Here is a 22,314-nt window from a genome sequence, read left to right as displayed (position 1 = left end):
GGAAGCCAGAGGATGCTATGGTGCTTGAGTTACAGGAGGCTGAGTTGCCTGAGGAGGGTTCTAGGAAATGAACTCTGATTCTCTCAAGGACGGAACCTTCCGACCCTCTGGTGTTTTGCATATAATGTGGCAAAGCTAGAAGTCTGGCTGTGCCACTCCACAGGGCTTGACCTATCTAGTTCTGTCTCTTCCAGTACTTATTGGTGTTTGCTCCATGCGTTTTATAAGTATAAAAGAGAAACATAAAATTTTACCAGAGGATTTCTAGTTTTTTGTTTGTTTTCTCTTTTCTTGTGAGGCCAGGTCTGTCTGATAGGCCTTGAGTTTCAATGTGTCGCAAGCTACTCTCCAATTCATGGCCTTCCTGCCTCCCTACTGCTTGGTTGAGAGGCGTGTGGATGGTGTCCGGCCTAGAGTGTTCGTTTTTAAGCATACCGTGACGTAGAGTACATCCATATTGGAGAACAATCATTCTACAGGACACTCTCTCCTTCCCAAACTGAAATTCCAGTCCCAGCAAAGAGTAATACCCCTCTGCCGTTCATGGCAGATGCAGGAGTCTGTGCCAGGAGTTGAGGCTCATTGCTGATCCCTACTAAAGTGTGGTTGACGTCCTGGCTAGCAATAACTGTTAAGGACTTCGCCAGAGGCAATAGTCACTAATTGCCACCAGAGGACGCAAAGCACTCTGACTGAAGAACTGGAGATGGGATTCCGAGAGACGGAGCCGGGAGCGCGCGCCGGGCACGCGCCTGGCCGGCCCTCTCCCGGCGGGGGCTCGCAGGGACGCGCGTGCGGGGTTCCGCGGGAGCGTGCGGCGATGGAGGGCGCTCTGACTGCCCGCCAGGTAAGCGGCCTCGAGGGGCAGGTTCCCGAGAGGTGGCTTCGCCGACCGTTTCCGCGGCGTGGCTGTGTGAACCCACGCTGATTATGATAATTAATTCCTCTCTTTCCCTCCGCCGCCCCCCACCCCGTACTCTTTGGCTTAATTCGAAAAGTTGTTACCAAGGCAACGGTTTTCTGTGTCTCCCGCGAGCCTGTTCCCGGCTGGGCGACGGGAGGGAACCGAGCGTTAAGAGCTTGAATTTGGTCCCTGAAATGTTCCAATCCAGATGTCTCAGCACCAGACCCCAGTGAGTCTGGTTCCATTGTGATTTTTGACTTGGGATCCCTTTTGCCAACTTCCCTTCGCTATCCGCCCTCGGTTAAAAAGACTCACAGAGTTCAAATCCCAGGCTCTCAGCCAACTTTTTGGTTTCGACTAGCATTGCCGTTTGTTTACTACCTACTCTGACATATGGAAGAAGCTGATTATTGGTCTTTAAGGTGAAAGCCTTCTGTTGCAGGATAAAAGGTTCTCGGGTTGCTCAACGCTGTCCTCAGAGCATCATGGGGTTTGCGTGTAAATATTTTTAGGGAAGTATTTCAGCGCACCTAAGGGACAGGTCACAAACATTGCCATGAAATAGGACGCAGGTGAACTCTGTTCTGTCAGCTGTCAGAATCAGATAGTGAACCTACAGGCCGAATGTGGGGGGAAGAATATGACACCTCTGTGGAGTTGAGGAGGCAAGGTTGAGCTTGAGGGCGTGACGCCAGGCTCAGGCTTTACGGGTGTGAAAGGATGCATCTATTACTCGGGTAATTGTGGTCTCTGGGGGAAGGGTACAGAAGGCTTTCCCAGAGCAAGGTGAAGAGTGGCTTCATACTGAGGCGACAGAAAGGGATCGCAGCGACTGTGTCTGTAGTTGAGCAGGGGTGCTCTGTGTGACTATCCCACACCACAGAAATGGGCACAGGCCTTCTTTATCGAGTTCCATGGACAACTTGCTCAAGAGTTCAGCGTCCTATTTTGATGAGCAAAGCCTTGGGCGCGATGGGTAAATGTAGAACTCTGAAGAGCTCAGGAGTGATTGGAGAGGCCTTGTCTTTATAGGTTTAGTATACACAGACTTGTGTGTGACCTTGCTTTATATTTGGGGATCAGCGAAACTGCTCACTCCAGAAGGGCCATGCTCAAGCAGTGGCCTGAGACTCTGTAAAATGTACAGGTGCAGCCAGCTGCTCGCCAGAGCATTTCCGCATTCGTGTTAAGACCACTTCCTGGTCTTAAGTCAGTTGGCAAACCCTTAGGGCCTGCCCTTTACCAAGGGCCCATCTGGTTAAGGGAGGAAGCGATAGTCCTCCACAGAGCTCCAGCTCTTAGGGCAGGGTTGCTGGATGCTGTTTGGAAAGTGTCCAAAGCCTGCTGCCACCCCCTCACTTGGACCCAAGTTACTTCTCCGGAAGACAGAAGGCCCAAGAGAGGAGTGACTTTTTCCAGCACTGTATGGCCTCTGCATGAGCAGTGAGGGCAGGAGAGGCCAGGGCCTCTTGTAGTGGTTGTGGCACAAAGCCTAGATTTGGCTCGGTTGGATCTTGCCTCGAGAGTCAGCATTTGATGGTGTTATGGCCGATACTGAACATCAACTTGACCGGATCTAAAATGCCAAAGAGACAAGGTTCTGGGCACGTCTGTGAATGGCTAGACTGGACTAGACCCGTTAAGAATTGAAAGAAGGCGCTGTTTATTTTTTTATTTGCTGTGTGTGTGAGCATGCTCTTGTCATGGTGCATGCGTGGCAGAGGACAACCTGGACAGTTGTTTCTCTCCTGCCACCACATGGGTATCGAACTGAAGTTCTGAGGTTTAGCAACGGAATGTCCTTATCTGCGGAACCACTCACCAGCCCAGGGCAGTGATTTTGATGGCCAAAGTCAAAAGGAAACTTGCCCGATAACCTTTGTTGTTTGTTTTGTGTTGAGTAACTCCCCAAAAATCGTGAGGGAAACCTACTTGATATTGATTAAAGGCACGAAGATTTGCCAGTGGGTGTATTTCAGTAGATGGTTAAGTTAATTCCAAACTTCAACTTCTGTGTTACAGAGGCAAAGAAGTCAACCTTTTTGTCAATTTATTTTAAGGAGACAGCCAGAGAGATGGCTCAGTGGTTAAGAGCACTTGCTGGTTGTATAGAGGTCAGGGGTTCAATACTCAGCACCCACATGGGGGCTCACAAACAGTTCTAGGAGATCTGAGGGCACCAGGCATGCGCACAGCGCACAGACACACATGTGAACTAAACAAATAGATAAATTTGTTTAAATTTAAAAAAAAAGGAAAGAAACTGGACAAATGGAAAGTTCAGGAGAAGATGGAATCCTAAAAAAGCTGTTTTTAATAAATACTGTATTTTTAACTATGTCAAATTATGGCCTTTTGTTTGTTTCTTCTCCTCGTATTCAGGTTTGTCCGTCCCTTCTCTTTGTGGTGGATGTATTTAATATAGATGTCTCTCTTACCTTATTGTGGTTTATGAATCTCTTCCTCCAGAGAACCACAGATCAGAATCACCAGGGTGAGGGTCTTCCATGGTGACATCATAGGGTTTGAAATCCCAAGCTTAAATTGAGTTGACTTCCTCCTCTGATCCACTGTCTCGTGCCCTGTGTGCTTTTCCCCACAACCCCAAGGAACAGTCTTGTTATAGCAGAGGCAAAGATAGCAGGAAACAGTGGTGATGTTCTCGGGGCCTGATGTGTGATGTTCACGGGACCTGGCATGCGATGTTCTTGGGGCCTGGCGTGCGATATTCTTGGGGCCTGGCATCCGATGTTCACAGGCCTGGCGTGCGAGGTTCACAGGCCTGGCGTGCGATGTTCTTGGGGGGCCTGGCATGCGATGTTCTTGGGGTGCCTGGAATACGATGTTCTCAGGGCCTGGCGTACGATGTTCACGGTGCCTGGTGTACGATGTTCACGGTGCCTGACGTACGATGTTCACGGGTCCTGGCGTGCGATGTTCACGGGGCCTGGCGTGCGATGTTCACCGGGCCTGGTGTGTGACGTTCACGGGGCCTGGCTGTCACGATCTCTCTAGTGCCTGCTGACCATCATCTTCCCCACCTCCCTCTAAATTGCAGCTCTTCCATGAGCAACCACCCAGTGGTGCCATTTCCTTCACAAAGCATAAATCATTTCTTTGAGTCCTCTAAACTGAAGCCTCGGGCCTGCTCAAGACACAGGATTCATTAATTTTAACATCAATATTTTTATAAATCCAACTTTTCTCTAATTTCTTTATCAATGGTGATGAGGTTTCTACTCTGTTATCATTAAAGGCATCCTTGGTTTCACGTGCATATTAAGTTGCTAGGTTGTAGTCTATTCCTAAAATTAGACCCTCCTGGGCTTTACAGATATTTCTCCAAAGTGGTCATTCTCCCATTACATTTTCTTCTAAAATTGTTTCCTTATCGTTCCCCAGACCATGAACCTCGGGAGGCTAACTTTGTTTTTCTTATTTTCCTGTTTCTAGTACCAACTAACCTACCTAGCAAATGGCAGTGGTTGGAAGATATTTGCTACATGTATGAATGATGAATGGTGGAAGTAAAACATTAGTTTCTGTCTTTGTGTGCATACATGTGTGCATACATGTGCATACGTGTAAGCGTCCATGTGGCGTGTCTGCCTTAGTCACTCCCCATGTTATTTTTTGGTAAAGCTCTCTCATTGAACACAGAGTTCACCAATTCAACAAGGTTTACTGGCTACTGAGTCCAAGAGGTTCACCGTTGCACCCCCTCCCGGCACCAGGCACATGCCCAACTTCTATGTAGGTGCTGGGGGTTTTAGCCCAGGTCCTCATTCTTGTTCAGGAAGCACTGTGTCAACTAAGCTATCTCTTCAGCCCTGATTTCCATCTTCCAAGTGCTTGATATTTTTTTCTTTAGAAATTGACTTATGGGACTGGTGGGATGATTTAGTGGGTAAATGTGGTTACCCCCAAGCCTGGCGATGTGAGTTCAATCCCTGGGACACACATGATGGAAGCAGAGAACTGACCCTTGGGAGTTGTTTTCTTTCTTTTTTTTTTTGTTTCTTATTTATTTATTTATTTATATAAGATTTCTGTCTCTTCCCCACCACTGCCTCCCATTTCCCTCCCCCCACCCCTTCCCCTGCCCCTCCCCCTCCCCCCAAAGAGCAATCAGGGTTCCCTGCCCTGTGGGAAGTCCAAGGACCACCCACCTCCATCCAGGTCTAGTAAGGTGAGCATCCACGAAACTGCCTGTTCTTGAGGTCTCAGTAGTCCTCATTGTCTGCTATGTTCAGCGAGACCGGTTTTAACCCAGGCTTTTTCAGACCCAGGCCAGCTGGCCTTGGTGAGTTCCCAATAGAACATCCCCTATCAATGTAATCCACCATATAAATAGACTGAAAGAAAAAAACCATATGATCATTTCATTAGATGCTGAAAAAGCATTCGACAAAATTCAATACCCCTTTATAATAAAGGTCTTGGAGAGACTAGGGATACAAGGGTCATACCTAAATATAATAAAAGCTATCTACAGCAAACTGACAGCTAACATTAAATTAAATGGAGAAAAACTCAAAGCCATCCCACTAAAATCAGGGAGTTGTTTTCTAACTCGACTTGCATTCATGGCGTACACTTACACACACTTGCACACACACACACACAAATATTTTTCAACAGAAAGCTTAAATTAAATGAACTTTAGCTGGGCAGTGTTGGCACATACCTTTAAACACAACATTTAGGAGGCAAAGGCAGGCTGATCTCTGTGAGTTCCAGGACAGCCAGAACTGTTATGTAGAGAAACCCTATCTTGAAACAACAGCAGCAACAACAAATAAAATAAATACATGAATTTTAAAAGTAATTTATATATTTGGAACATGTTTTTCTTTCAAAATATCATTTGTCAATAAATAAATTGTTGTCATTTATTTGCAGGTAGTAAATGAAGAAGATTCAAGCCTTGCCACGGAGCTACAGGAAGAGACTAAGGAAAATCCTAGCCCTGTTGTGGATGAGAATAATACAGTGTCGACCAAAAAGCAGGGACTGAGCACACATAATTGGAGCGGTGACTGGAGCTTCTGGGTAGGGTTTTTAATCTTGACTACAAATTCTCTTTAATTCCCCAACAGTTTATATAATCCTTTATGATTAGAATCTCGATTTTAGATGTTGTGACTTTAGAGACCCAAGGACATTTCTCGTTGTTTTTTCATATGGCCACTAAAAGGCGCTGTTGTCTGATTGATGGCGTGCGATGGTTCGTTTCGGTTTCCTTGAGAAAACACTGCCACACAATTGGATTGTACTTAGTGTTATCAGCCGCATTGGCAAGAAGCTAGCATTGCATAAACTGTTCCTAAGTCTTGCTGAGAAACAAGCTATTTTATGTAATTTTCATTTAAGGACTCAGTTCCTGTGGCAAAGGCGGCTGAACAAGGACCGCTCGGCAGTGTGTAATGGCTAGAAGATGGGTTTTTAAGTTAGGAGCTTCAGATCCATTTAAAGTGTAACTCTGTTACCCTTCCAGTTTCCCCACATAAACAGAGACTACGACTTCCCTGTGGGCGCACTGAGATTGTAGAGTCTTCGAGAAGTACACGTCTGTCACTGTGTGACTGCTGACATTTGTTATTTTAATGGACCTCCTTCTAAAGCCGGCATTTCCTGTGAGGATTCTGGTATTGGATAGAAATATAATGCCTCACAACTGGAAGTGGGTTTAACAGGCGCTGTACGGCACCGGTAGTCCCAGCCTTGGTTTATCGGAAACCCGACTTCTTGGATATTCTGTATCCTTGAGGATAGACTTAAAAAGGACATGGTGTTTCAACAGGTTCTGAAGATTGGTACACAGGCTGTCATTCTCTTTGTAATTAATGGCCAGCACATGAGTGGTGTTGACTCTTCACACAGCCAGCAAGCTGTTACTTCCCACTAAGACACCTAACAACACAGGGTTATTTTTAATTTTTGTTGAGCTATAACCTAAGGAAAACATGTAATTGCTAAGAAATACACTAAAATAGCAGCAACTAAACATGTCACTTAGAGCAGTTGTATCACTCTTGGTCACTTAGAAAAAATACATATCATTTAAAACCTTTTATTTTTTGAAGAACTAGCATCCTGTAGAGCCTAGGCTGGCCTCCTATTTACTATGCAGCGAGGGCTAGCCCTAGACGTCTGTTTTTTCCCTCTTATTGAAAACAGATTTTTCTCATATAATATATCCGGTTTATGGTTTCCTCTCCCTCCACGCTTTCTAGTTCCTCTCCCCTCTCCTCCCATCTGGATTCACTTCCCTTCTTTCATTAGAAAAGAACGGCTTCTCAGGGATGATAATAAAATAGAACAAAATAAAATGTAATAGGATAAAGCAGCAATAATCACAGCAATGTTGGACAAGACAACTAACAGAAGGAAAAGAGCCCAAGAGAAGGCACACGAGTCAGAGACCTGCTTGTTCGCACACTCAGGAGTCCCATAAGAACACTAAATTATAAGCCACAGTAGATACACAGATGAGCTGGTGCAGACCCACGCAGGGCCTGTGTAGCTGCTTCAGTCTCTGTGAGTTCATATGCACTTTGTTCAGGGTGATTTATGGGGTCTTGTTTTCTTGTTGTGCTCCAACCCCTCTGGCTCTTACATACTTTCTGCCTTCCCTTCTTCAGGGTTCATAGCTCTCCCCGATCTCTGAGGGGAGGGATTTGATGGAGACCTCCCAATTATTCTAAGGTCTCTCACTCTCTGTATAATGTCCACCTAAGCCTTATTTTTATGGTTTATGTTATGGATTATGTTAAGAATTCATAGCTATCTCCAGAGTTAGACAGCCATAGTGACTCTTGGATGACTTAAAGCAAGAGAAAGAATAATAATGGAAAATCAAAAGAGCAACAGAATAAAAGGGGAGAGAGATGCCTCAGTGGTTAATAGCTCTGGTCGCTCTTCCAGAGCATCTGGGTTCAATTCCCAGCACCCACATGGGTGCTCAAAACTGTCTGGAACTCCAGTTCCAGGGGATTTGACACCCTCACACAGACATATATGCAGGCAAAACACAAATGCGCATGAAACGATAATAAATTATTTTTTAAGAAAAAGGGGTCTAGAAATAAAGGGGGGAATGTGTGTGCAATGGATGCTTGTGCTTCACATTTGTGGAGGGACAGCAGAACCGACTCTACTATGTGCAGAAAATGTAGCATCTTGGGTCCAATCACTGGATTGAAATCTTTATTTTCATGAGTTGTCCAGATGATTTACAGATTTAAAAGTCTGAAGAGCACAAGTTTAAAGTATTAAAGGTCTTCACTGGCTCAGGTTAGGTTCTTAAGCTAATTATACACGGTTTTAGGAATTTTTGTATAAATTCATGCAGAATGAACTTAAAGATCAAAATAACATCTCGGGGATTTTAGAGACTTTTCCAGAGATTCCTTACCCAGACACCAGAACATTCCATAACAGAGAAATAAACGTAAAAGCCCCTGTCCAGGTTAACCAGAGTTTGGGTTGGCATAGCTAGAAATATGGTAATTCTTCACATCTTCACCTGAAGGCTTTTCAGGGTGCTCTTGCCACATTTTAATAAGCTTACATAAGTTGGCTAGATCATTGAAGATGTTGTAACTATTTGATAATAATATCAAGCAGCAAGGAATGCCAGCAAGCACTCAAGTAGCATAGTCACTTGGGCTGCCTAATTCAAAGGCCACGGTCTGTATAACCAAACGACTTTTTAGCACTGACCCACATTCTAAGAAAAGCAATGGTAGCTGTGCAGCCAGCATGAAGTGACCTAACAGAGGCCCACATGATGTAGCGTCCTGATCCCGATCACTTATGATGCACCGTCCACAGATATGCATGCCATATCTCCATACAGCAGGCAGCTCAGCAGGCCTGTTTGCAGTAGTAGCCTTGCCACAGAGAGGAGAGCAGGGTATTGCACTGTGGCATTAAGACTGCTGTAATATTACCAGGAGATGGGAATTTTTAGCTCCCTGTATTCTCATGAAACCACTGCAGTGTATATAGTCTACAAATTATCCGCTGTTGAAGAAACTTGTGCAGCACACAACCGTACCGTAACCAAGAGAAAGGACGTTTAAAGAAGCCAGAAAGAAATTATTCCCAATCATCTTAAATCCCTCTGTTTCTACCACGGACTCTATCATGTTGGTTTCTTTTCTATATAGTTATATAATATATAGTATCGTAAGAAGGCAGAGCCCACAGAATTTAAACTCAATGTGAGGAAGACCACGAGGCACGTGACCTGGTATTTAACCAGAATCAAGAACGTCAGGGCCATTTCAGACTCAAAGAATCCAGATCTGTGTCTGTTTGCTTTACGAAAGTTACATTTGTCTCTCTTTAAAAAAATACATCTCTAGCTGGGCAGTGGTAGTACACGCCTTTAATCCCAGCACTCTGGAGGCAGAGGCAGGTGGATCTCTGTGAGTCTGAGGCCAGCCTGGTCTACAGAGCTAGTTCCAGGACAGGCTCCAAAACTACAGAGAAACCCTGTCAAAAAAAAAACTCTAATAAGTTTGTTTTATTTATTTAAATTTTTTTCAGGGATGGAAGTAAAACCTAGGTTAGGTCAGGGGTCTACCACTGAGCGCCATATCTCAAACCAACAGGATTGCTTAATTAATAAAGGAATGGATGAATTGTAAAGGAACCAAACATAGGGCCAAGAAGTATGGGATAGAAAATACAATTGTATTCTGGTTTGCTGTTGGCTTTCTAACTACAGTGAACTAGTACAAGAGACTGCTCTGGAAAACACACAATGAAGGTTCAAAGATGTCTCTCCCCAGCAAGTCTAGGATTTTTTTAGTCTCTTGGTCCCTCCCTCGTTTTCCCCTTTTTTATTTATTTATTTTGAGTGCTCTGTCTGCATGTATATCTGTGTGCCAGAAGAGGGCATCAGATCCCCATTACAGATGGTTGTGAGCCACCATGTGGTTGCTGGGAATTGAACTCAGGACCTCTGGAAGAGCAGCCAGTGCTTTTAAACACTGAGCCATCACTTCCTCTTTTTGAATCTAACCCAGGGACTTTCAAATGCTAAGTAAATGCTCTCCCGCTGTGCTACATCCCACCCCCAGCCAGCTCTGTGCTCTCAGGGTCTAAGACTGTACTGTGTCTCCAGCCCTGGAGAAGTGGACTACCCTGAGCCCTGCAGCATTGCTTTCCCTCATCTGCAGTTCTGATCCCACCCCTCAGGCCCACAGGGGCTGCAGCACTACAGCTGATCTCCAGGGAGACAGGCTAGCTGGCACCCTTCCTACCCATGGGAGGACCTGCTGTCATTACTCTGACAGCTCCAAGAAGGTGTCTGGTAAACAGGTCCCAAACTTCTTACAGTTTGATGTTTCAAGAGCTAAGGAAAATCAGAAATGTAGAATAATTTATACAGGCGGTTGTCCTACAGTACTGAACCGAGAGGGCATGTGATGTAAGTGTGATGTAAGATTAATTAGGTGGAAAGGACATTGGAGAGAGACTGCAGGTGATCTGGGATGTAGACCTAGGATGCAACTTCAGTTGTAAACAGATATTGAGTCATAACTGACAACGCCAGTGTGTCTTAGGTCAGTCAGAGGCACACAGTTAAACAGAGGGGCTAATGGTTGTCTTTTCTTGTAAGATTGTTCTGATGCAGGGTACCAGTGTGATTAAGTCTCCATAGTCGACAGTGAGAGCCACCACTCCAGATTCCCTACTTAACTCTAGCTATTAAAGCTAGGACTCTTATATGTATTTCTTTATTTGTCCTTGGAAATCGCAATGTTTAAATCCTAGAATATGAGAAATGACTTTTATTGTTGACTTTTATACCCTATGAAACCAAAAATGATAACAAATGAGATTGAAAATGAAGTTAATGGGCAAATAAATACTTATGCTTTTTATCTTTTACCTGTTAGGGAAAGGTATATGGCAAAAGGAATGAAATAGTTTAACTTTTCCTTACGAACTAAAATAACGATGTCTCCTATGTGGGTTAGAAATCACAGAGGACAAACAGACAGATCTGCGGCTGGTCTGTTTGTTTAGTTAGCTCCTAGTGCTGTGCACTTCTAGACACTAGTGGGAGTAGGAAGGGGCCTCTGGGATTTTGTGCTGTGCGCATGGAAGATGACATCATTTAACCAGTTGTTAGATACAATAGTTCTTGGATATGGTGTTGATCATTGACCATCCTTTCTTACTTTGATATTTCATTAAGTTTCCCTTTGAAAATGTTTTTCACCTGTGCATACTCATTTTCTTATTAGCTGGTCTAATTGATGGTTTTATTTTAAAAATGAAAAAATTATTTTCTGAAATTTGTAACTAAAATTAAAGCCTATATATTTCCTTTAAACAACTGCGATTTTAATAATCCTAACTACATACATAGAATAGATGAGATGTAAATACTGGATATTTGATTTAGAAAGAGAAACAGGAAAAGGATGAAGCAGGAGAATTTAAAAGGTGCTTAGAATTCAAATTATGTCTTTCTTTTTGCTCTAAAACATTTAAGAATAAAAACCTTTGCATCTTGAAATACTTGAAATATTCAGAGGATAACTAGCATAGAAGAAGCTTGAAAGCAGCTTCTAGGTCGCAGTCCAGTGTATTCTTGATTGTCTCAGGGGCCACAAGGCTCAGTTCTGTCCTGCCTGACTTGTGGTTGTGCTCAGAATTCTCACAGCTAAGTTCTGCTGCTAAAAAGTGGTGCTGAGACTTAGCGCAGCTCTGGTGTATTTGGCACACATAGGAGTAGCTAATGGTGTGCTATTTGTCAAACGTGGCCCCACAGGATTAATTAGTGTGTTTGTGATGTACTTTGGCGAGTTTGGGGAAAAGCTGCCCTTCAGTCACCTGTGTGTCAGGGCAAGCACAGCCCATGTTCATTCAAACCTATAAAGTCTACGCTATGTTTTACTCAATGGCCTAAAAACAGAATGAAGTTGCCTTTCAGTTTCATAGTTTTTAAGAAACTTATTTCTAAACTGGGTGCTGGTGGCGCACACCTTTAATCCCAGCACTGGGGAGGCAGATAGGTGGCTCTCAGTGAGTTCAAGGCCAGCCTGGTCTACAAAGAGAGTTCCAGAACAACCAGGGCTGTTATACAGAGAAACCCTGTCTTGAAAAACCAAAGCAAGAAAAAAGGGGGGAAAAAAAGAAAGTTAATTCTATTTGAGAATTAATATATATATATGTATACACACAGAGAGAGAACACTATTTTATAAATTGAGGTATCTTATAGTATTTTTTACATTTAACAGGAATTAATATTTCTTGCAATAGGAGGGGGCTGTTTAACGTAAATAAACATTTTAATAAAACCGTCTAGAAATTCTGGGTACAGTGTTGTAAACTGTGTGTGAGCATGTGTGTGTTTGGTATATGAATATGTGTGTGGATGCACACACTTGGGTATACAGGTGTGAAGGCCACAGGTTGATGTTTGGTGTCTTCCTTAGCTGTTTTCTATGTTAGTATATGTCTCTTTGTGCAACGTTGGCAAGGAAGGAAATCTGCATCTTCAAACTGAAAACAAAGAAACTTGTCTAGCTAAACCTGAGCTTAGGTGGAGGTGGGAGTGAGTTTCACCCAAGAGTTTGGGAATTGAGTATAATACTCTACAAGTGAGCAGGAGGAAAATTGATAAATGACATACTGGGGTTCCAAAACTTATAGGCTACAGCTATGGAGTAGTAGAGGAGATTGTAGCTTGGTGGACAGCATTAGATTTGCTATGCAGACCTGAAAAAAAATGAATCTCCAAGTAAGGACTTAATAGAAAAAAGATAAAAACATAAATGGGTAATATTTTTTCAAGCACTAGTCAGATTTGAAAACCAACAAATCCAAGGGCTATATGGAAAACACATGTTCATTAAAATAACTATTGAATGGTGAAGTGGGAAATCGAAGCTGAAGGAAGAGTCGAACTATGTGTATTACTCAGATTGTATCACTGACAAAGAGAGCAGCTGTAGACATTAGGGGACAATGGATGTGTACTAGACATCAAAGGAAGTTTCAGAAGATGGGATGGACATGGAAGATGAACAAGGGATTTGAGAATCAGGAAGCTCAGTGAACCTTCCAAAGAACAACTTAGAATATGTGAGCAGAGTCATTATGCCAGAAGCGGCTAATGTACACAGCAAATGAACGCTGGCAAAGATGCTCTTGTTCATTCATGATATGTATCATGTTCTAAGTGAACCAGATGGTACCCCAACCACCCTAGAGGTTACAGTTGGAGTGAGAGATGGCTATTTTACAGATAAACAAATGCATCATGTTATATTAGGTATTGCTAAAGCTATGAAAACAATAAAAGAAGTCAACAAACACAGAAAATCAAAGGGAAGAAGAAGTAACATAAGCTAAGAGGCCCAAGCAGCTGCATTGAAAAGACCCTAATGGTGGAGGCAGGAGAGAGAGAACAGAATCATTTGAGGAGCAAAGGGGATGGTTTTCCAGCTTCAGGAAATCCTACACTTAGGTATACATACTCCTCTTCCAATAATTAAAAATAAGTGGCTAGGTGTGGTGGCTCATGCCTTTAATCCCAGTACTCAAGAGGTAGAGGCAGGCAGATCTCTGTGAGTTCGAGGCCAGCCTGGTCTACAGAGTGAGTTCCAGGACAGCCAGGGCTGGGTAGAAACTGTGTCTTATCCTCTTCCCTGAAAATTTACTGGCAGAAACCTGACTGGCACACTGGCTTTTAGATTTTGGTTCTGATCTTCCAGTGTTAAATTTGACATGTAGTTATCCAAAGAAATAAAGGACCGGGAGAGGAAACATTCATAACTTATTAAAACTTTATCTCCTTAAGGATGCCCACGTTACCATTAAAAAATATCTTTTGAGGGCTTGGAAAGGAAAAAAAAAATCAGTTTTCACCGTGTTGGACTCTAGCGTCCAAACACCGAGAAGGAGTCGCCCCAGAGACCATCTCATACACTACAGCCGATGCAAAAGCATGAGGATTTTATTAATTCTGTCATGACAGGGTCCCCCAGCATTCGGGAAGCCGAGGGACCTCGAATAGCGGTTACAGTCTACTTTTAAAGGGGCCACAGAAGCAAGGGGGGTTGTTCTTTGACTATTCTGATTGGCTTATTTGAAAGGGCTATTACCAATAATTGACTGAAGAGCTGTTGCCAGATCAGATGAGGTAAGAGGTCATTTTGACCTCGTTTCCCAGGGGACCGAACCAAAGCATGCGTATATGGGTAATTGTTCAGGAATTGAGTACGTGCGAGTGTAGCTGTTAGGTCCTTTGTTCCCAGGGGAGGAGGGGAAGCACTATGGCACAGAGGCTGAGAGGATTCAGAATTGTCAAAAATGGCTTCAGGATTGTCTTCAAGTCTTACAACCGATGAGTGTCACTGCGCATTTCAACCACACTCCAGAGCAGGCCCTGTGCCCAGGCGTAGTTGGCCCCACAAAACTGTTGTGGAGTACCCACCAGAGAAGACTACTCAGACAGGGGTTTTCTTGGGGTGTCGGGGATCCCAGTGTGTCTCTGAGTCTTCCTTAGGGAGTCAGGGATCCCAGTGTGGCTCTGAGCCTTCCTTAGGGTGTCAGGGATCCCAGTGTGTCTCCAAGTCTTCCTTATGGTGTCAGGGATCCTAGTGTCTCCAAGCCTTCCTTTGGGGGTCGGGGATCCCAGTGTGGCTCTGAGCCTTCCTTAGGGTGTCAGGGATCCTAGTGTGTCTCCAAGTCTTTCTTAGGGTGTCAGGGATCCTAGTGTCTCCTAGCCTTCCTTAGGGTGAGCTTCTAAGCGTAAACACCCTGTCCTGGGTCGACACTCTTCAGTTAGCAAGAGCAGTCAGCAGACCTACAGAAGCCAGAAGGCAAGGGTAGTCATTTAGAGACTGCCCCAGAACTGTGGACTTTGGTGGATTAGGTCTTTGTTTTAATTTTGGCAGGTGGTGCTGTCTGCATGCTGAGTAATATGGCTTGTATGATATTCTTCCATCATGTCGTCAGTTGTGCTAAGTAAGGTTTGGTGATTCTGATACAAAAAAACTGACTCCATGGTTTTTTGTGCTCTTTTTGTTTTATTTAGTTTCGTTTTGGTACTTGTCTGTTGCTTTTTTTTTTTCTTTGTTTGACTTTCTTTTAGGTTTGTTTTTTTTGAGAGAGAGAAAACATGAGGTTGGGTGGGTAGGAAAGTAGAAAGGATTAGAAAAAGAGTTGGGGAGGGGAAAGAATAAGATCAAAATAATTGTATAAAAATCTTTTGGGTAGAAACTTGGCTAACAAGAAATCATCATAAGAAAGAAATTGTTATTTATGTAGCTATAATGAGACCATGGACAAGCTCATTTATGAAAAGAATAAAGAAAAGAGTAAGTCTCAGTTCCAGAAGCCAGCAGGGTCTGCAGGCTGAGGGTCTGTGGCCAGTGAGACTGCAGTGTGGGGTCCTGCTTGTTTACCCTGCATCCGGCTTGTCTCTGTGTCAGCCTGCGGCCACGCAGAAGGACAGGAGAGCAAATGAGTTTTGTAAGAACTCAGCTGTCTTGTAATTAACCCACTCCCTGACCACAGTACCAGAGCACTCCGGAGCGCTCTCTCACACACTATGGTGCTGGAGAGTCACGGGGGTTGTTTGTTTAGTGCTGGGCATCGAACCCAGGTCATTGCATAAATTAAGCAAATGCTGTATCATGAAACTATATCCTCAACCCTGGAAATTAACTTGCCTCTGTGTGTGTGTGTGTGTGTGTGCTCGCGCACACACCAACACCCCAGAACACGTGGTTAAAGCCTTGATGGTTTCACTGAGAAATCTTAAAATATTTAAAAATTAAGTTCTAGTTCTGCATAATCTTTTCCAACATTTTAGATTTAAAAAGAACAAATCTCAATTCATGTTTTCACCCTTACAGTGTTTCATCTCAAGTTGAAGTTCCTTTGTGTTGAGCCTTGGGGTGGGCTGGCTTGTTGTAGGGACGAGCTGGTACTGGACTGTGTCACACAGTAGCTCCGCATCAAGTGAAAGCTATGATTTTTTTTCTTTTTAGCTGATCAATACCGTGGATCACACTGATAAACTTTTGCCTATTAAGGCAGTCATGGGTCCCTGGGTCATGCTGTATTGCTCATTTTTTTTCATATTGCCGAAGGGTATTTGTTCACACTTTAAGGGTTTTTGCATCTGTACTCCTGAGGCTATTTTTCTATCATGTTCTGTCTTTGTAATATTTCTTATCAGTTTTGATATTAGAGTAATACTTGCTTCACACAAGGAATTGAGATTTGCTCTTTTCTAATTTAATATTTGGAAAGGATTGTGCAGAGCTGGAACTGAGTTTTTAAACATTGATGATTTCTCCAGTGAAACCATCTAGGACTAGAGATTTCTGTTTGGGGAAATTTGAAATTATATATTCAATTTCCTTGTAGGTTGTGGGCCAACTTAAAGAACTATTTCATAATGAGTGAGTTGTTGTAGTTGGTATATTTTGGGGAACCAGGGAGTTCCTCCAAGGTGATATATATATATCTTATAGGGCTATGTAGATTTCCCCTTATTTCCTTTGAGCTCTGTAGTGTCTACAGTGTTATCCTATTTTTAATAATTAATAATTCATATATTCTCTCTCTTTGCTTTTCTTCATCAGTCTTGATAGAAGTCTGTCCATTTAGTTGGGTGTATTAAAAGAATGATCTCTTTCTCATTTATATGTCCTATTGGTTTTTTTGTATGTGTGTTTCAATAAAAAAATTATTCTTTTCTTTACTATTTTTTTAACTTAAAAAATGTATTTTTCCTCTTCTGAGTTCTTGACCATGGCATTTAGATCATTCTAGGCGTTTGCTTTTTCCCCCTTTCATCCTGACCTCTGTTATGTAGTCTGATTATACTAATACATAGGATATAGTTAGACTTAAAATAGACATTTTATTGTCTGTTGCTCATGTTTCGTATTATATTTGCTCCTCTATGCTCCATTTTTTATTTCTTTGTCAAATATTTTAGACTATTATTTTAATTTTGATTTTAATTTTAAAATTGCACACACACTTAAATATTTTAAGTTGTACATGTGTGTGCATGAGCGTGTGTGTGTGTGTGTGTGTGTGTGTGTGTGTGTGTGTAAACTTGTATGTGGAGGCCAGGCCAGAGGACAATCTGTGGGACTCTGTTTTCTCCTTCCACCTTCTGGGTCCTGGCTACTGAGCTCAGGTCACCAGGCTTAGAGACAAGTACCTTTACCCCTGCTCTAGTTTTCTGTCGCTGTGACAACACCATGACCAAAAAACGGCTTTGGGACAGAGGCTTTATTTGACTTCTACTTCCAGGTAACAGTTCATCATTGAGGTCAGGAACTCAAGCAGGAGCTCAAAGCAGAGACCATGAGAAGCAGTTTGCTGCCCTGCCCTCTGGCTCAGGCTCAGCTTAGCTTAGAACCATGGGACCACCTGACTGGGAGCAGCGCTGCCCACAGTGGATTGGGCTCTCCGGCATCAATTCATAATCAAGCTAATCCATCACAGACGTGCCCACAGGCCAATTTAATTTCGGCCATACCTCAACTGAGGCTTTCATCTTGGGTGCCTCTAAGCTGTCCAGTTGGCAGTTGAAGCTAGGAAAACCCCTATATTCATCAAGCATGGTTTTCGTTAGTTCTTTGATGTCCCAAACTCTTAAATCCTATGCCCAGAACCATCAAAGATTGTTTTTATTGCCTGCTGACTTTCTCTTTCCTGCTGCTCCTCCTGTTTTATAATCTTTATTGCTAGTTGGATAATTCTGATAGTGTTAGTGATAGTGGAGATAAGAGGGTTATCTCCAGGCTCAGTTCTTGAGGCCTGCAACAAAGAATTCACCAGAGACGGTTAGATAGTAGCAAGCAAAGTAAGAGAATTTAAGGAAAGATGAGCTTCTGAAGGAGAAGGCAGGCTGGGGCAGGTTTGAAGGTACTGTTTCACAAAGGAACCACGCTTTTCTGTCTTTAATTTGCTGCGTGTAGTTCTACATAGAATTCCATGTGGTGTGTGCTATATTATATTATATGTGTATGTGTGTACATGTATATATGTATATACACCCACCATTTGGGGTGAGATTTAGTAGCAGTGCGAGCCATGGATTGTCTGCGGAGACTCTGGAGGCCTCCGCACTGCGCTTGTGGCGTGAACTACTTCTGGTCCGCCTCAGCTGGGGAGTCCAGCATTCCTCCTTTCCAGAGCGCTTTTTTCACATCAGTTTTGTAAGGCTGTGCGTGAGGCCTTCTGGGCCTTGCTCTCTGCCCTACTCATTTGCCTCAGAAGCATTCTGGATTCTGATTGCATTCTCCCTTTCCAAAGACTTGCCATTGTTGATTGTGTTTGTTTACTTAAGAACTCAGCGTAGCCGTGCGCTGGTGGCGCACGCCTTTAATCCCAGCACTCGGGAGTCAGAGGCAGGCGGATCTCTGTGAGTTTGAGACCAGCCTGGTCTACAGAGCTAGTTCCAGGACAGGCTCCAAAGCCACAGAGAAACCCTGTCTCGAAAAACCAAAAAAAAAAAAAAAAAAAAAGAACTCAGCGTAAATCTGGGTTTGTCCTATGGTGTGTGGGAACGAATATCTCTGCGGTATCTATCAGTGATTTTCTTTTCTTTTTAAGGCTGACTTTCTAGGAGTCGCCCTATGTATTGGTCAGTGCTTACTAAACGGTGAGCTCAAATACAAAGGTCCAGAAAGTCTTTCCTTCTACTGGCAGACCTGTGTGTAATTAGGTAATGTGGTCAAAGTTCAAGCTCTTCTCAATTGCCCCAGTTTCTATGGCTTCTCGTATCTCTCTTGTCACTAGGCAGGAATGTGTGGGCAGCTCAGGCCATCTCTGGCGTCTGCTCAGATCTGCTGCTGTTTGGTCAGGACAGTGTCAAGCCCACATGGCCTCATTTCCTTCTAGATCTCTCCACCAAGGCCCTTGCTAATCTCCACTTGGCTCGTTCCAGTTGGGACCGTACCCTCAGTCTGCCCAGATGACTTTAGGGTTTTCCCTTTTACTTCAAACACAGCTTTTCTGCTTTCTCCACATGAGCCCCGCCTCCTCTGTCAACACAGCTGCCAGATTGCATGCATGGCCTGTCCTGCATTCGCAGAACTATTGCACCAATGACTCTGGAAATGTTTGTGCTCCTTTCATATAAGGACATAATGTTGACAGAAAGTAAACGATTTTTCAGTTTCACTCTGAATGTGTTTTCTAAGCTATTTCAAGTGGAAGTAAACAGAAATCTAATCTTTTATTGTTTCAGGTCTCGAGTTCCACCTATAAAGACAGGAACGAGGAGTACAAACAGCAGTTCACACACCTGCCCAACTCCGAGAAACTGATAGCAGGTACCCAGAGCCCCCCAGACGCAGAAGAGCACAACAGACGACCATACGGAGAGATGGCTAGGGCTTCGTGCGGTAGGGACTACCTTAAGGGAATGTCCCACCATTACTTATAGTTTTGTAAAGAAAGCCGTGTCCTGTTTACTGTTAGACAAGCTAAGCCAAGTCCAGGTAGGGGAATAGTGATTTCTGACCTCAGAGATACTATGTACGAAGAAGAAGTGTGCCTTATGGTTTCTCCCGGTACTTCCATATATGACTTGTAAGGAATATTTAGAATTGATACTCATCATATAATAACTCTGCTGAGAAAAATATACTCTTCAACAAGTGTACTGACAGAGCGATTTAATAAGAATGTTCTAGGAATACATTTAGGAATAAGCCATTATTCGTGTTATGGTTCATGTTGAGTTTTTGTATATAGTAGGCTTTGGGGTAGCAGGTTTAGTCATTTCTGCTACAGAAATGCTTTCTTGTGTGTATTTGTGTATGTACATACAAATCTGTAAGTACATTGGCATATAGGGTACATGTGTGTGGAAGCCAGGGCCAATGTTGAATGTCTTCAAATCAGTTCACCCTGTGTTTTGAGACTGGGTCTCTTTCTGAACCGGAAACTCACCAGTTGATTACATTCCTTCTGTCTTCTTCCCCGTCACTAAGATTCCAAGTACATCACCATACTCAACTTCAGATTTTAAATATTGAACTTAACTTTATTACTTTTGTGTGTATAGGTATTTGCCTGCATGTGTATCTTGTGCTCTGTGTGTGTGTGTGTGTGTGTGTGTGTGAGCACGCACACACCATCTGAGGCCAAAAGAGGGCATTGTATCCCTTAGAACTGGAGTTACAGGTGAGTATGAGTCACCATGTAGGTGCTAGGGGTCGAACCTGGGTCCTCAGGAAGAGAAGCCAGTGTTCTTAACCTCAGAGCCATTGCTCCAGACCCCACATCCAGGGAATGAAATCAGGTCTGGTGTACCTAGGTTGGTCTCAAACTCAGTATGTATCTGAGGATGATTTTGAATGCCACACCTTCCAAGTGCTATGATCACAGACAATTGCCACCACACCCAACGGAAGAAAGATATTCCTATGATAAAAAATTTTAAATATGAAATTGAAGGAAAAGCTGTGGTAGGGTATGGAAGGGTTTAGAGGGAACAGAGAGGTAGTTGTTGCTTCATTATAATGGAATGTTAATTGTTAAAGACAATTATTACTCTTTTGCTATGTTTCCAATGTTTCTTGCTAGCCTCCCATTTAAAGCCAAATGCTTTTCATAGAAATAGTTCTAAAATGTACCCTTTTCACTCTGACCTTGCTTTATTTTGTTGAGGCAGGGTGTTGCTATGTACTCCTGGTTGGCCTGGGATGGCTGGCCTTAACCTTGGAGCTATCCTCCTGCCTCTACCTCCCAAGTACGAGGATTACAGGTGTGTTACCACCATGCATGGTGATTTGTACCCTTTTTGAAAGATATTAATTTCATTGTGTAGTGGAAAATACTCATTGTAAAACTGGAAAGCCACCTAGGAAAATGCAGAGAAAAAGAGTGACCCATCTGTCTGTATAATTTGACTACTAGTGTTTTGTCTTTTATACATTATTTTCAGTGTGTGTGTGTGTGTGTGTGTGTGTGTGTGTGTGTGTGTATCTTTTTCTGACTGGTACAATAAACATGTTTACTGTAGATATTTCAGATATAAAGGGGAGAGTGGCTGACCCAGGAACTTTTGTGATGTTGGGATGGTTCTGTATGGGATTTGGGTGGTGGTTACATGAGTGTTCATTGGTTACATGGTATCAGGGTGATGGTTACATGAGTGTTCATTGGTTACATGGTATCAGGGTGGTGGTTACATGAGTGTTCATGGGTCACATCTTTGTTGAGAAACTTGGTTGCTTAAAATTTTTAATAATAACCAGTGTATCGGGGACATGCCAGGATAGAATGCTAATCATGACGATGAAACAGTGTCTTAAATGAGTGCAATGATTCCATCAAGAGTGTGTTGCCATAAGTAGTTGCCTGTTATGTGATGTCTTACTCTTTCAGCTTTTTGGAGGGGCCTGCAACCCAGCTCCCAAAGAAATCACATGGAAGTGTATTCTTAGTTATAAACCTCTGGCCTTAGCTTGGCTTATTTCTTGCCAGCTTTTCTTAACTTGTATTAGCCCCTCTATCTTTTGCTTCTGGGTTGCCCCCATTCTCTTACTTCTGTAAATCTTACTCTTACTCCATAGATGTGTAGCTGAACCTCCTTGTTTTCCTTCTATTTATACTCTGCCTGCTAGCTCCACCTATCCTTGCTCTTGCCTCTCTATTGGCCATTCAGGTCTTCACAGAGTTAAACAAAAGCAGCATAAACAAAACAATACACCTTAAAACAGTATTCCCCAATAGTTGCCCTTTGATAGGTCAGGAAACTGGATCCAGGAATTCTACTTCCAAGGTCCATGGATACTCAATCCCTTGTGTAAAATAGTATAGCATTTACATGGAACATTCCTTTAAATGTTTAAATCACCTCTGGATAACTAGTAGTGCCTCACACAATGTAAATAATATGTAAATGGTGTTATGTGTAGTTTTTAGGGAATAGTAGCCTGAAATATTTTATGCATGTTTAGTACAGATATAATTCTTTTAAAAAGAAACATTTTAAACTTACCTTTGTGACTTAATCTAAGGAGGTAGAACCCATGGCTATGGAGGCGTAACTCCAGCTGTCTATTCCCTGTCTCTATCTGCTGAGACTCTAGTAGCAAGGAATGTGTCTAAAATTTATATCTCGGTTTCTTAAGCACCACTCTTCCTGAAGAAACTGCTGGAGCAGTGTGGTGGTTTGAATAAGTATGGTCCCCATAGACTCATGTGTTTGAATGCTTGGCCCATAGGTAGTGGCATTATTAGGAGGTGTGGCCTTGTTGGAGGAAGTGTGTCACTGCGGGGGCAGGCTTTGAGGTTTCACATGCTCAATCTACACCCAGTACACAGACTCCTGCTGTCTTCTGATATAGATGTAGGACTCCTAGCTCCTTCTCCAGCCCCATGTCAGTCTAC

At 43.1% G+C, this 22,314-nt stretch overlaps 1 protein-coding gene across 3 annotated transcripts in view; it reads left to right on the top strand.

The window, feature by feature from the left end:
* The first annotated feature begins 732 nt into the window (after window positions 1-732).
* Gramd1c (GRAM domain containing 1C) overlaps window positions 733-22,314 on the top strand; it is a 77,959-nt gene continuing 56,377 nt past the window's right edge. For all 3 annotated transcript variants that reach the window (XM_050148891.1, XM_050148890.1, XM_050148892.1), the window contains exons 1-3: window positions 733-847; window positions 5,807-5,956; window positions 19,160-19,244. In XM_050148891.1, coding sequence (XP_050004848.1) covers window positions 821-847; window positions 5,807-5,956; window positions 19,160-19,244 — 262 coding nt within the window. In that variant the 5' untranslated portion in view covers window positions 733-820. The remainder of the gene's footprint in view (window positions 848-5,806; window positions 5,957-19,159; window positions 19,245-22,314) is intronic.

Source organism: Alexandromys fortis, unplaced genomic scaffold, assembly GCF_014885135.2.
Source record: "Alexandromys fortis isolate MF-2015 unplaced genomic scaffold, M_Fortis_MF-2015_v1.1 scaffold_4, whole genome shotgun sequence".
Lineage (NCBI taxonomy): Eukaryota > Metazoa > Chordata > Mammalia > Rodentia > Cricetidae > Alexandromys > Alexandromys fortis.
The sequence above is the reverse complement of the archived record's forward strand: the minus strand, read 5'-3'. Positions and strand labels throughout refer to the sequence as shown.